Source organism: Papaver somniferum, chromosome 6 (genome assembly GCF_003573695.1).
Source record: "Papaver somniferum cultivar HN1 chromosome 6, ASM357369v1, whole genome shotgun sequence".
NCBI lineage: Eukaryota > Viridiplantae > Streptophyta > Magnoliopsida > Ranunculales > Papaveraceae > Papaver > Papaver somniferum.
The window spans coordinates 6,646,867-6,662,139 of record NC_039363.1 but is presented as its reverse complement, the minus strand read 5'-3'; the positions used below and the strand labels follow the sequence as shown (position 1 = coordinate 6,662,139).

The window sequence follows — 15,273 nt, the reverse complement described above, 5'->3', positions numbered from 1 at the left end:
CATTTGTGCTTAGCGATGCTAAAATATCTCCCTCTGTTTCTCCTCTATGCTAAATTATCTTGAGGTTCTGTCCTCCCAACTAATGCCACTTAAATTGCCATTTACAGCGGATGGCAGGCTGGCACCTGCATCTCGCTGCATAGTATCTCCTGGAGGTGTCAAAGATGACTGATCCACTGCCTACCTTGGGCGATAGTTTACAGAGAGAAGAATCCACAAAAGTAACAAAGCAATTCTGGTAAAAGTGTAAAATCCAGTGGAGATAAACTTGAAGTCATGTCAGATCAGTAACTAGATTGCAAAAGGGTAAGAGCATGTTGTGAGTTGTTAATTGAATTCACCATGAGTTATATTTGCTTAACAGTAGTAGTGGGGTTCTGTACCGCTGCTTCAACTTGATTCTTGCATCTGGATTTGTAAATGCCACAAAAACCGTAGAAAAATCTAGTTGCAACTCAGATTGGATTGAAGATGTGTTTCCTTGTCAATCCATTCAGTAACAGTATCAATGTGAGAGAACTGCTGTAACACTTGTGTGGATTTAAATTAAACCACGCTGCCCTTGCAAAAGGACATTGTTTCAGCTGGACCTGAACAGATAGGACAAGTACTGCTTTCTAGGGGCAGAAAATCTAGATAAGTAAGATTTTATAGCTGAAATTTGCTGTATACATCTTTTCCGTAAGAAGATATTCAATTCTGGAGGAGCATTCATTCATGTGCCACAATTCCAACCACAGTTAGTTGTTGTAGTTTAGTTTTTTTGACTAAATACAATTGGCCAAGAAAAATAGAAATAGCAGGAAGAAAAAAAAGAAAAGAAAACTACACACTATTCACTAAGTTTTGTTGTTCCTTTTTCCATAATGACGACGAGTTTCGAACTCGGATCAGGTCATTGGTATTATCATTCAATAAAATCTAGCAGAGCCTGTTGTCAGCCAATCTCGAACTTCCGTAGCTAAATTCTTTACTGATCCAATAAAGAAAACAGTATGAAATCTAGGTCATTGGTATTATCATCCAATAACTTTACCACGATACTCCAGTGGTATCTTCCTTGAAAGTTGTTGTTTCTCAAATTTGCAAAGCCTGTTGTCAGCCAATCTTGATTTGTAAGCAGAAGTTTTGTATTCAGACCATGTGAATTCTTTATATAAACTCTGTTCACCTTCTGCCAACAGTGATGGTAAAGGTGCTATTCTTTCACTTGAAGGTGGGCCACCAAAATATATCATTGACACCCTAGATTTCATACTGTTTTGGATCACTCTGTGTTTCACACTCTTGAACCTCCCATTGCTCATTACCTGCAACCACAACATAAAACCCATAAATTTACCATCCAAAATGCAACAAAATTACTCATAATATTTCTCTGAAATGTGGTGCAGTGGTAGTACCTGTAAAGAATCACCAACATTGATGAAGAATGAGTTCTGATCAGGTGGAACAGGAATCCAGGAACCATTTTTATCAGCAATTTGAAGGCCAGTGATGTTGTTTGATCTCAACACTGATATTACCTGAGGGTCTGTATGTTCTCCGAACCCGACCGTATTACGATGGTTAGGAGGAGGAGGACACGGAGGATAATGATTTAATCGGAAAATCGAGTCGCTTTCTTCATCTTCTAGTAATCTACTGAACACATTTCTTTCTTGCATCATCAAACCATCTGCCAGTAATCTAAGAACTTCCGTAGCTAAATTCTTTACTGATCCTATGTAACTCTTCACAAGAGACCTGAAAAAATCTGGGTTTCCTCTTAATGAATTGAATAATTGAGAAGAGGATGCAGAATCAAGTTTTGTTGATAAGAGGAGGTACTCAATCCAACCCACATCACCATTTGGTCCAACTTTTTTGTTCCCATAACCAAATGGACTAGCAGGAACAGCTTTATCTTTTTCGAATTGAGGTAAAGAGAAGAACTTAACAGCTTCAGATTCTAATGCACTCATTAATTCCATTGGTATGCCATGGTTAATGACTTTGAAGAATCCATATTCTTCACAAGCTTTGACGATATTGTGTTTTGCATATGGATTTGACATATCAATTACTGGAATGATAGTCTTTTGCTGGTGTTTGATGAAGGTTCTAATGGGTGTTGAGAAGTTTTGTTCTAATAAGGATGGTTTTGAGTAAATCACCATGGTTGTGAGAAAACAGAGGAAGAAGGAGAAAACAGAGGAAGAAGAAGCAGGGGTTTTGTGGGTTTTGAAAGAGAGAGCTAGAAGAAGCAAATCCTAATAATGATTTTGAAGCTTAGTTTTTGCACGAATTTATACTAGTTGATGTGGGCCGGCCGGGTAACTTCAAATTAATTTCCTTATATTATAATAAATTTGACAAATTTAAAAGAAATGTTGAAAACCCATGCTATAATATCCTCTGGTTCTTGATGGTGATGATAATAAAGGCGATTCAAAGTTGTTTTCTCGAGTCAAATCAACTGTTGGTGTCAGGAAACTCTGGGTTGGACCCCGACTCGACCCGGTTCAATCAATGCCGGCTGAGTTTCTTAAAAAAAAAAGAAGAAATAATACAAATAATAATTGTGTGAATGTAAATTATGTAACGGTTTAAGTGGATGTTTTGATACCGGAAACGGAAGAAGTATTCGTTTCTAGATACCACTTAAGAAACTATATTTCGACTTGTAAGTGCAACGATTTTGGAATGTTCACTATCAAATCCAATGAGAAACTAGATGAAAGAGTGTCTTTCTATCGTGGGAGATCCATTCTAACACACGCTTTGAGAAAAATTGGGACCCAGATGGACCAACATTAGTCGCTTTAGCATTTTCCTTTTTGTTAGACTAATAATAAAACCTAAATGACGCATGCGTTAAAAAGTTTTAAATATATTATAAACTGAAAGTATGCTTAACAAAAAAAAAATTCCAAGGGACTGATCTTCAACCTCTCAGTCTCCGCTTACACTCACTCCTTCATGCGGATGATGAGTTTTGGTGATTGAACTGGTGTTTATTCCATAACAGCACATTATTTGTTATTTTTTTCTATCAAAGTCCACTTTGGACGAACCATAACGTTTACTCTAAAAGCAAAAAAGTCGAAAATTATTTTGGTACAAAATTTTAGAATAATTTCTAAAAACAAAATAGTTTTGCTTCTAATTTCTCTAAAATTGATTTATGCTTCCAAACACCCAAGTAGTTTTCTAATCCAAATTGGTCAAAAATGGTAAACCAACTCATTTTATTTTCCTTGACTAACTCAGTGGATAGGATAGAGACAAATAGGTGGAGGATAAAATCAGCTAAACTCCAATTTTACTTGTTTCCTCAAGAAGCTAGGTAAGAAATATCCGGTATCCACCAAAAATAATTCAGGACACAAATGGGAAAATTGGTTGACACTTCACACTCCATCATCATCATCTAGCTTTGGTTGATTAATTAGCATACTATAAAAGATCAAGCAATAATACTAAAACCCATCGAGAAAATTCCCATCAAATACCGAGCGGGAAATCAAGGCATTGGTGTGCACTTATATCCATGCTAAACCTAATTTGAGGAAAATTTTGGAGTTTGACCGGCTCTTATATCCACTTAATTTTGCTTGTCTGCGCCTCCTAACCTAGCTAGCGAAATGGATATATCATTTTCGTTGTTCGCGCTTTTCCTTCAATTATTGACTTTTATGGTTTTAAAAGCGGCAACAATTATTGGGGAACCTTTGCCGTATTAATTAAGACCACTTTCTTTAACATTTTAGACCTCGAGATAGAGATATGTGTACATTGTCTGTCAGTCACATCTGATGAATTTATGGGCCGAGTGAATAAGAAAATGCCACCTATGAAAAAAAGAGCAAATGGCCGTCAATATCCCAAAGATTCCTTGAAGTAGAGGAGGCTTACGCGTCTTTGTTAACTAGCTGACAATTGTCAGCAACATGAACAACAATACCGGAATAATATCTCACATGAATTCTAATGCCAGCCGGCACTGGCACTAGATGACCAAGATAGCGTCGTACATCCACTTCTAAAAGCAGGTCTTCTGGTGGAATCCAAGCCATTTCAAGTATGAAAAAACCATAGAATGTCAAATCTAGTGGCTTCTAAATCGGAGTCTTCCACGAAAAATTCAAATAGTGTTTCATGATTACGTGGGATGATCCGTGGAATCCATGGTAGCGCTAATCAGATTAGCGTAAAACACTATTCAGAATAGCGCACTGGAAGACGAAAAAAGCCAATCAAAATAGCGCTCAACCCTAATCAGAATAGAGCTCTTTTTTTATCAGTAGATTTAAAACGAGTCATCGAAAATCTAAATAGCATTTTTTATTGCCATTTTGATTAGCGCTCAATGTTATTAAGATTAGCGTTTTTGTTGTTCCACCATTACATTTACGCTTCCATCTACAATTCCAAATACTGAGGTGGTATGCAAGATGAAAGATGGAACTCTTCCACCATAAGACTTGTTCTGAGGGATAAGCTATCCCGAGACCCCTGCCGGACACGTATAATATTAAATTTGATGGATCTGTGCCGTTCAATTACGTGGAATATCTTTCAAAAGTTTGAAATTGAAAAATTGAAATTTGAGGAAAATAAAGAATGATTCGAAAAGGAATGTGGATGAGTGACTAGAACAAATGATTGTTAATACGCTCCAACCTCAATTATATGTAGAGGTTTGGTGGATCCCATTCGTCTACAGACAAAAAAGGAGTTATAAGCTCCAACCTCCGAATTCAATGATTCCGTGTTCATTTACTCCGATGTTATGTCAACTCCGTTGACGTTTCCGAATTCAATTAGCCGACTAACAAACTCAAACAACAGCCATTGTATATTCTATCCGTTCCATATATAAAGGCCAAAAGCCTATAATTCGTTTAAAGTTCATCTCACTGGCCTTTTAAAATTAATGCTCACCTTACAACTAAATAATGGACTGAACTTATTGGTCAGAAGTTTATAAAATAGATAATATTAAAAACATTTTTTAACTGATTCTGTTTTCTTTTTCTTTTTTGGGCAAATTAATAAAGTGTCCTGCTTCGAACCATATAATTAATAAACCGGCCAAGCTTTTAAATTCTTTTAGAAACTGGCCTTTCTGTTAGAGTTGATACCTGGGCCCACCAGATCGGTCAGCTGCGTTGAATAAGTCAAACTCGGTAGGAGAATTTACGACTGTGCCCTTGTCCATTTAAAGACCCGTGTGGTGTAATCTCTCACCACACTTTCTCTTTCGTCCTCTCTTCTCCCTCGTTCTCTTCTCCCAGTTCTGAAACTAGGGTTAGGTATTGAAGCTGTTTGAAAAGAAAAAGAAAACTGATGTTATTGAAGTTGTTTTTGTTGAAGACATAGATGTTAGTGAAAGACCAGAGTGTATTTGGAAGAAAAGTTCTACATATTTAAGGATTCAGAGATAGTATGAATTGATGTTGTCGACGATCTAACCAGTGCTTGCATTAATGGGTTTCTTTTGATGAACATAGGTACGATCCTGAAACCCTAAGATTTCCGTTCACACTGTTTTATTTTCTTCTTCTTCGCTTCTATTTATAGATCTTGTCAACAGAAATTCTTTCTGTTACTTTCCGATTCTCTCTTTTTAATTGAATTTGATTGATTCGTTGATTTTGGGGGTTTGCTTCGGTTTCCAGTCTTATATGTATTCTGTTGATATTTTGGTCATGGGTTTTAGGGATTAGGTATTCAAAATGCTTGAATTGCACCTTTGGTGTCTGTAGTTAATGATTTTGTTTGTGGGTTTCTTGAATGATGATATTTTAGCGGTTCTAAGCTGATCATATTTTGTTGTGAATTCTAGGGTTTATGGGGTTTAGCTGTTTTTGGTTGCTCATTGATGATGAAATTAGTGTTTATGATTCTCTATTCCTTCAATTGGTAGATGACATTAACTGTTTTCGATGTTGGGTTTCGCTTGTTGCAGTTGTTCTTGCTAGATAATGGTATGATAACCTCATGCTTGCATATGTTGATGACTTTGGTGTGTAATGGTTGCAGGGTTTTCGAAAGGTTGATTCAGAGAAGTGGGAATTTTCAAATGAATGGTTTCTAGGAGGAAAGAAGCACCTACTGAAGAATATAAAGAGGAGGAGACATATTTTTGTGACAAAAATCGCCAATTACTTCGGTCCGTTCATTTTAGTAATTTAGTCTTCATTTAGAATGACTTTTCTTGAATTAAGTTTCTTAGTTCTGCATCTCTCCTTTCAGGTTGGCTTCCCAAGGGTGTTACAAGTGTGATTTACGGATTCGGTCCTACTGATGGTTAATGGTGCATTCACTTCCGATCATATTGATGTTTCCAATGTTTGTTTTCCTACATCTGGCAATTAGTATATCGTATTATAGATGATCGATATTCATACAAGGGCTGAAGTAAGTTCTCGCAATCCTTTTTATCTGACAGTTCAAAGTTATTTCGATATCTAGGAGATGTTTGTTTTTCTACATGTTGGACAACCAATTAACATACTGCAGTCTAGATGGGAATCGTTTTGTTTGTATTTTACAGTATCATTTTGTTGAAGGAAGATAGAATGTAGCTTGAGTGTGCAGCGGAAAGGATTAGGAAAACTCTTAATGCAGTTGGTTGAGTGCCTTGGATATGAGAATAGGAAAGGTGCTGTTATATTATCTGGTCATAAAAGAAATGTGCTTTGCTATGGATTTTACATAAGTAAGTTAAGGTATGTCATATTGTCCAACGTACCTTCTATGATCAGTTTGTAATCTGTGTAATGATGCTAGATGCGTGTGCCACTTATATGTTGGTGATCCCGCGCCACTCATATGTTGGGACGCATGGTTTATGAATGAAATGGTTAATTTATATTTTTTTAAGCATAATACCAAGTTATGGCACTGAACCTTTTAGTTAGCTGTTTTTGGTTGCTCATTTGATCAAATTAGTGTTTATGATTCTCTATTCCTTCAATTGGTAGATGACATTAACTGTTTTCGATGTTGGGTTTCGCTTGTTGCAGTTGTTCTTGCTAGATAATGGTATGATAACCTCATGCTTGCATATGTTGATGACTGTGGTGGAGTTGCTAAGAAGAGAAGATTGCCTGCCACCCTCGGGAAGCATAGAGAATTTGCAAAATGAACTAGTTTCGGCTGCGATGGATACAGTTGAGCATGAACCTGGCGTTGGAAATTGATGCGGAGGTTGAAATGTGGAAATGTTACTAACCACAAGCCCCAAATGATTTGAGATCCATTTTCTGATTTTTTTGTGTTTAAGAAGACAATATTTTTTTCTTTTGTAGACTTGAATTAATGCTGAATCAAAAGTGGCAGGTTGTTTATTAGTACATTTGCAGGTTACATTTTCAGATTGTTGAGTTCCTTACATATAGCATTAAGTTGTAAACTTGAATGCATAATTCTGTTTTTTGCAGCAATGAAGACTTCATCTGAGACCCATTTAAAATCGTCACAATCTGTACAAGTGAGGTATGCTATGTTCTGTTGAGTATGACAAATACTATGGTTCTTCTCTGCAGGGCCTAATTTATATGAATGAAGCTGAATCTGACCGTTACAAATCCAACCGTTACAAATCCGACCGTTGCAATGAGTCACCGAGTTGACTCGATACTGGTTTGGTTACGAACTCAGACGAGGGTTAAATCGTCTTTTACCTAGCAGGTTAACTGCCACATAGCCAGTTAACTACCTAAATCCGTTTTTTGAAAAAAACGGGATGGAAAATGTCAATATCGGCCAGTTTATATAAAGATTCAAAAAAACGGCCAGTTTCTTTTTTCTTGTTAAGAACATGATTTACGAACGGATACCAAATTCCTGCGAGGAGGAGATACCGCTCCATATAAAACAAAACAACCATAACCATTTGATCTTTATATTGGTATCCATCCTTAGAGATTTGGTATCTCCTTTCATTAATTGCGGTTGAGAAATCAAGCTTTTTCTTATTTTCTTCCCAAACCAAAGAATATTTTTGGTTGATTTCTTCAAAAAATTTCAAATATTATGTCCTAAAATTTTAGCCGAGTTTCAGTATTCTTATAGTTGATGTAAGAAAATGGAGTGTGCTCGGCCAAAAAGGTAATTCTATTCCTTTTTGGCATGATAAATTACTCGGTAGTTTGATTTTGAAGTTGAATTTCTTGTGAGGGTAAATTACCCGATGGCCACGTGTCAACATCTCAAGGGATAGTTTCATGATAAGATGGTAAAATAGAAGCATCGAATCATATTTTAAAAAATGTGCTTTCGTCTGAATCGAGACACCTGCTACCATGAATGACGCATGTAAGAAGTGGTATAATCAACTCAGACGGTCAATTCTAAAAAGAAGGATTGCATTTAATGAAGGATCAGAAGAGGCGTGGACGAATTTACATCGTATCAGAAGGCTCGGGAGATCTATACTATTAACCCGAGGATGATGCAACACGAGGTTCCCCAAGGAAGAGCAACACGATGATGCATGGAGCGAGATGACTCGGAAGGAGAACCAAGCAGGTCATCACGAGGGATAGTATAGAGCTCGTCCGAAGTAATGAGAAGATGTACGATAGGTCCACCGGCTCGGCGAGACCAGGCCTTCACGAGTCTAATTTGCCTATAAATACCAGTCCATGTAGAAGGAGATGGACATGTAATATTAGATGGTCTTTCTACATAAAATTCCTAAGAGAGATCTAGATAAAGAGAGAGTGAGAAGTCTAAGTGATATATGTAGATCTTTCAAGGGTAAGACCTTAATCATTAAAGAAAACATCTTCTTTCCAGTGGACGTAGGTCTTCATGGCCGAACCACGTTATATGCTTGTGTCAATATTTACTTTTCATGTTCTTTTCATCTTGTTTATCTTTGAATCTTGAATGTTAAATAGTTTATAACCTTTAGATTTACTTGGATGTAGCCATCATAAAAGATGCAACTACACTTCTCTCCTTGTATAACAAGTCCATAGCAAAACAATGCATAATGGACTTCAGAAGCACACGCTCGAATGTTAGATGCGGATAGGACACGACACAAACGCGAAGGCGCGACAAATTCTAATATCAGCAGGAAACATACACGTTTGGGATAAATGATCATTTTAAGATTCGGTTTAAATTTTGTCGTAAAACTTCGACTCATATGCCCAACCCAAAGTCTCAGTGTCATGAGTAAGACTTTATTCTCGGTCTTTCTAGTAAGACTCAGCCCACGGAATCTAGTGACTCAACTCTCACAGAGAATCCTCGTATCCCTACCTCCATAGACTTAGTTTTTGGCCTCAACATTTATACACATGGTTCTTAGTACATCCCCACGAGACACACTGGCCATGTCTGCTCATTGACTCATGGCGTGTTCACGGATGATTTCGTGAGCATGAGCAAGATTTAGGTCTCTGATAAGGACTATTAGAGCACTGCTCAGTCGAACTCGCAAGTGTTGCTATCTTAAGCTTGTTTTCCAAGTTTAGTTGCCAAAACTATAAGTCTTGATTTATAGTTTACTTATAGATAGGTCTAGGACTAGGATAAAAAGTGTAGTTGAGATCTAGACTCCATGGCGTTAATCATACAAAGACGAAAAAGTACTCAAGGTACTGGTGGAACTTCATCGACTAAAAGGTATGTGGAGACTTGAACTTATATATCACTCAAAAGTCTATTTATTCTATCTCCTATCTTGAGACAAAAGTCGTATTTCTATATAGACTTCGATTATACACATTTGCTATTTCGAGTCGAGTTTATCTCACTTATCCATTTCTCGAAATATGTGTTGGTAAGCTTTCGCTTTGGCCAAGTTCATCTTTACAAGTGACGAAAGTCATGTTGATTATTTCAATATCTTAAAAATCGCTTTGATGAAGAATAGTTTATGAGTAACCTCTATTTAACATCCTCTAAGAATGTCTAAATGATTGAAATGAGAGTTTAGAATATATAACCTTGAATGGATATAAACATTGTATGTGAACTCATACGTGTGTAAGTACATAATCCTTGAACCAAATTATGCGTACTTTGCTGCTCAAGATAACCGAAACTAAAGTCCGCGTACTGTCGGAAGTTCACATCCCGTGAATTTCTGCCGGAATTTGTGAACTGAAAACAAGCTTAATCCGGGTACTTAAGTATGCATACCGGTATGCATACTTGAGTGGGTTATTTTCTAAAAACAGTTTATTCGTGAACTTAAACTTATATAACTAAGGAATGCATATTTCCAAACCGTGGATATAAATTTCATGAATCGATTCGAGTGAATCAAAATCGTTTTTGCTTCGATTGTGTCTTATATACTTGGGCTTTTTAATAAAGTGGCCATGTTTTTGTAATGTATTTCACAAAATGGCCGTTTTTTTGAATGTTTATATAAAGTGGCCGAGATTGACCTTTTCCATCCGTTTTTTTCAAAAAACTGTTAACAGTCGTTAAATACACGCGTGTCAGTTAACCTCCTTAGTAAAAGACAGTTTAACCCTCGGTGAGTCAGTCTGGATTGGTGAGTCAACTCGCCTGAGCCATATTTAAGCCATTATACTCTTCACCCGTGCACAGTCCTAGCATACATCTAAGTCATTTCTGTAGCTTCTCTGCAGCACAACAACACATTGTTTTGTTATCTTGGACCTGCAACCCATTGCAATTTCATTTCAGCTACACCGACACCTATAAGCTCCACTAAAACCACATCAACTCTTCTTCCTTGCATCCAACTCATCTTAACTGACATCGAACCTAGTTATAACACTAATGTCATCTCAGTTTCATCTTCCTGTAAGCAACAAGAGAAACAAATCAAACCCATTAATCCTTGCATTTTGTTGAACTTAGAACCCCTGCAACAACTTCATGATCACAACATGAGCCAACAGATGCAGCCACTTCTCATTTTCTCCCTGTAACAACCACCAATTGCAACTGCACCTGCAATTTCATTTCAGCAGCAACATCATCTTCTTAGCCAATCAACCACAACAACTCTTCTTCCTTTCTAAAAAACAGCAACACCACATGAGTTATCATCTCAGCTCAAAACTACTCACAACTTGAGCTCAACTCAAGCCACTTTTCATAACATGGTTATTGCTTGGTTAACAACTATCCATTTTACATCCTTGCCAGTGACTACCAACACCTGCTCATCATAAACTAAAGCAGAAGAACATCAAAATCTCTTAATACTTGTCAATTTGAATTCAAGAACAAACCCATTGCTTCAAATCTGTCACAGATACTCAACAACTACTTGAACTGCACTTCAAACCCTGATTTTTGTCAATCTCCCCAATTTCTTTCATGTCTTATATATATTCCATTTCACATCATCTCGACAAACCCTAACTTCCTAGTTCATGAAAAACCCATGGAAATCAACATTCACAGCTTCTTCTTATCTTCGAACACGATCCTGCATTTTTCTCTTCTTGATTTCTCTTCAGCCAAGACTCATTCTTCCTCTTTGTTCTTCTCTACATCGATGATTCAATCACAACTGCAAATTAAGTCAATTGATTAAACAAAAAAAAAGAAAAGGAAAGAGCCCCAAACCCTAGAATTCAAACAATCGAAATCAATTGATTTCCCCATCCAAACATGTGTTTTCATTAAAGACTAAGTTAATTAACGTGTGGGTTCTAAAATTCTTACCTGGATTTTGATTTCTTCATCCCCGATTTCAACTTCATCTTCGATTTGTACTTCAGCTTCGCTGCTGCATCCAGCAAAACCCTAAAAACTTCAAAATTGTCAAATATCACTAATAAACCATTCTTCTTCTTCTTCACTAATAACCACATCTTCGGTATTGACTGCTTGTGAGATCACTTCTATTTTCATCAATCATCCGAGTTCGACGAGAAGAATTGAGATACAGAGAGAGACAAACATAAACAAGAAGAAATGAATGAAAAGAAGAATCGATAACATAAGGGTGAGGATGTAGTGGTAATTTTAAGCCCCATGATTGACTAAGTCAGCTTGGTGGACCATTTTAGTGGGACCAGGTGTTATATCTAACAAAAAGGCCACTTTATAAAAGATTTAAATTTTTTGGCCGGTTTATTAAATATATGGTAGGAAGCTGGACACTTTGTTAAATTGCCCTATATACTTCTATGAGATCTAAACAATTGAACAAATCTATAACTAGTTCTTTCGAGTCATTTGAACTAGTTATGGTGAAAATGAATATGGTTGATATGAAAGTACTAATATGGCTAACCATTTGGTTAACTATTGTTGAACAAACTAGGTGTACACGTTTAGGTACGGTTACAAAAACCTAAATGAACGTGCATTTCATTTGTGTATAACAAGCTAAGTTCGATCTAACGGTTGAAAGATATTAGCTTGAATCTAATCAGGTTTTCATCTAACGATGAATATTGAATGCTTTGTTACCAAGGTAACTTAGATTGCAAACCCTGATTTGAAGACTATATAAAGTAGAACTCTAGCAACTGGGAAACCTAATCCCCACACATCTTGTGTGATAAGTTGTATAAGCTAGAGTCGATTCTCCTTTAACCTTAGGTTTCTACTGAGATCCTGTTGGTTAACGACTTGAAGACTTCATTGGGATTATGAAGCCAGACCCAACTATTTTCTCTGTAGTTGCGTGATCTTATCTTGTTGTTTCTATCGTATTGAGTACAATTGTAAAATTGGCTCGAGATTAATTTCTACGATAGGCAAGATAGAAAAGAAGTCATAAACATATTCGTCTCATCGTTTGTGATTCTGCAATATCTTCTTTCGCTAGTCGATTAGGATTATTGTGAGGTAATTGATAATTCTAGGTTGTTCTTCGGGAATATAAGTCCGGGTTATCGATTGGTTCCTGTTCACCTTGATTTATCAAAATACGGAACAAAACTCGTAGGTATTTCTGTGGGAGACATATTTATCTATTCATGTAGACTTTTCTGTGTGATACAGATTTGTTTATTATATTCTTCGACTTTGGGTCGTAACAACTCTTAGTTGTGGGTGAGATCAGCTAAGGGAATCAAGTGCGTAGTATCCTGCTAGGATCAGAGATATAAGGAGCACAACTGTACCTTGGATCAGTGTGAGATTGATTTGGGGATCAACTACAGTCCAGACCGAAATTAGTTTGTAATAGGCTAGTGTCTGTAGCGGCTTAATACAGTGTGTGTTCAATCTGGACTAGGTCCTGGGGTTTTTATGCATTTGCGGTTTCCTCGTTCACAAAACTTCTGGTGTTTGTGTTATTTCTTTTCTGCATTATATTTTTTTATATATTTGAAATATCACAGGTTGTGCGTTGGATCGATAAATTGGTAAATCCAACCTTTGGTTGTTGATTGAAATTGATTGATACTTGAACATTGTTCTTTGGTACCACTCAAGTTAATTTCTCTTGTATTCAATTAGACTCACATATTTCTATTTGCTTGAGTAAATATTGAATCGATAAATTGAGATATAACTCCTTGATATACTTTTTATTAAGATTGAGTCTGACTGTCTAGTTTATTCTCTTAAAAGTATATTGGAGTTAGTCTATACAGATTGCTAAGAGAATTATTGGGTGAGGTTGTTAGACCCACGCTTTTTCAATTGGTATCAGAGCAGAAAAACACGTTTTTAGACCTTATAGGTCCATGTTTGTAGCGATCTGACTCTATGGACAAAAATTCTATCTCCATAAACGTACCACCAGTCTTTGATGGCTCGAACTACTTGTGGTGGAAAATCTCTATGCGTGCTTTTCTTCAAGCTCGTGATTTCCAAACATTGGTACGTGTTGTTAATGGATATGATCCTCAGGTTAATACAGAAAGCGATGTATCTATACCTAAGGATATTGGTAGATATAGTCCAGATGAAATCCTTGCTGCAAAGCAAAATTCTGACGGCTTAGTTTTCTATCATACATGCCATTACTCCAGATCTTCAACATCATGTGACTACGTGCACAAAGTCTAAAGAAGCCTGGGATATCTTAGAAACCGTATTTGAAGGGAATACCTTTAAAAAAGAAGCTAGGCTTCAAACCTAAATTCTGATTGGGAAAACCTTCATATGGAAGATAAAGATTCATTTGATGAGTTTAATCACAAAGTGTCTGAAATTGTTAATGCATCTTTTGCATTGGGTAAGACTATTTTCGAAAAGTACATTGTGATGAAAATTTTCAGATTCCTGCCATCTAGATACGATTCTAAGAAGCATGCCATCATTGAAGGAAATAATCTCGCAACTCTTTCCAGAAATACTCTGGTTGGGAAGCTAAAGATCTTTGATCATGAGCATACATCCAAATCTGGGAAGGATGTTGCTTCCAAAGCACCAAAGAACACTAAATTACTTGATAAAAGTAAAAGTGTTTGCATCTTTGAAGATGATCTTTCTGAGGCTGATTTATCATATGAAGACCTTGGCAAGTCATTCTCGTTGATCACTAGACAGTAATTAGGGATCTTCTTTTGAAGAGAAGTAAACGGTTCTCCAGAGATAAATCCAGGTCATCAGATAAACCCCATAATCGTGTTCCTCCCAAGAGCATGGATAATGATGAAACTGATGACGAGGATATTCCTCACTGCTTTAAGTGTAAAGGTTTTGGTCATTTTTCAAATGAGTGTCCAAATCGAAAGAAATACACTGGGAACAAAGGTCTTGCTGCAACTCTTGATGAAATGTCTGACAACTATGATTCTAATGAAGACGAAAAATCAAGTGTTGCACTTCTGTGTGAAAATATTGAGTTTGATAAGTGTAGCAATACATACATCAATCTTGATATTCTTTCAGAAGAGAAATCAACCAATCTGGACGAAACAATTGACCTTTCCGTTGGAAACTCTCTGTCTAATTTTTCAGGTTCTACTGTGTGTCTAGCAGCTTGCACATCTCGGTTACCTGAATTATATTCCAGGTTGACATGCTCATATTGTTCACTCAAGGGTCATGAACTATCAAAGTTTTACAAGTACAAACACAAATTGAGACATGTCAACAATCTTCAACGAAGAGAAAATCGATTAGCAAACAAGCTTAAACTTGTTCAAAAGACCGCAGAGGTATGTAAGATTTTATCTTCGTCAAAGAAGTTAGTTTCCAAGGATAAGACAAGACCATTGAAAAGAAAGTTATGGTCTAAAAACTATGAGAAATAGGGTTTTATGAATTATGATCAAATAGGATGTGACAGACAGATTATTGTTCATCCCAGCACAACTTAAATTGTGTTGAATAGTGCATCTTGTCTCATGCTCCTGATTAAAAGAGACAAGA

General features: G+C 36.6%; 2 protein-coding genes across 2 annotated transcripts in view; one reads left to right on the top strand and one right to left on the bottom strand.

Moving 5' to 3' along the window:
- The window catches only part of LOC113286811, a 75,556-nt gene that overhangs the window by 2,824 nt on the left and 57,459 nt on the right, over positions 1-15,273 (top strand). The window contains exons 3-4 of the transcript XR_003329523.1: positions 108-306; positions 1,395-1,527. The gene's annotated coding sequence lies outside the window, so the exon portion shown is untranslated. Of the gene's footprint in view, positions 1-107; positions 307-1,394 lie in introns of the transcript that reaches the window.
- Positions 632-2,267, bottom strand: LOC113286813 (gibberellin 2-beta-dioxygenase-like). The gene is made up of 2 exons (XM_026535437.1): positions 1,404-2,267; positions 632-1,310 (listed from the first exon to the last, which is right to left on the bottom strand). The coding sequence occupies exons 1-2, from the start codon at positions 2,157-2,159 to the stop codon at positions 1,020-1,022; spliced, it is 1,047 nt and encodes a 348-aa protein (XP_026391222.1). The 5' UTR covers positions 2,160-2,267; the 3' UTR covers positions 632-1,019.

Bases quoted from the DNA above. Each gene is read 5' to 3' on its own strand.
- LOC113286813 (XM_026535437.1), bottom strand. From the start codon at position 2,159: ATGGTGATTTACTCAAAACCATCCTTATTAGAACAAAACTTCTCAACA. The intron at 1,311-1,403 runs GTACTACCACTG...TTGTGGTTGCAG, and splicing joins ATGTTGGTGATTCTTTACAG to GTAATGAGCAATGGGAGGTT.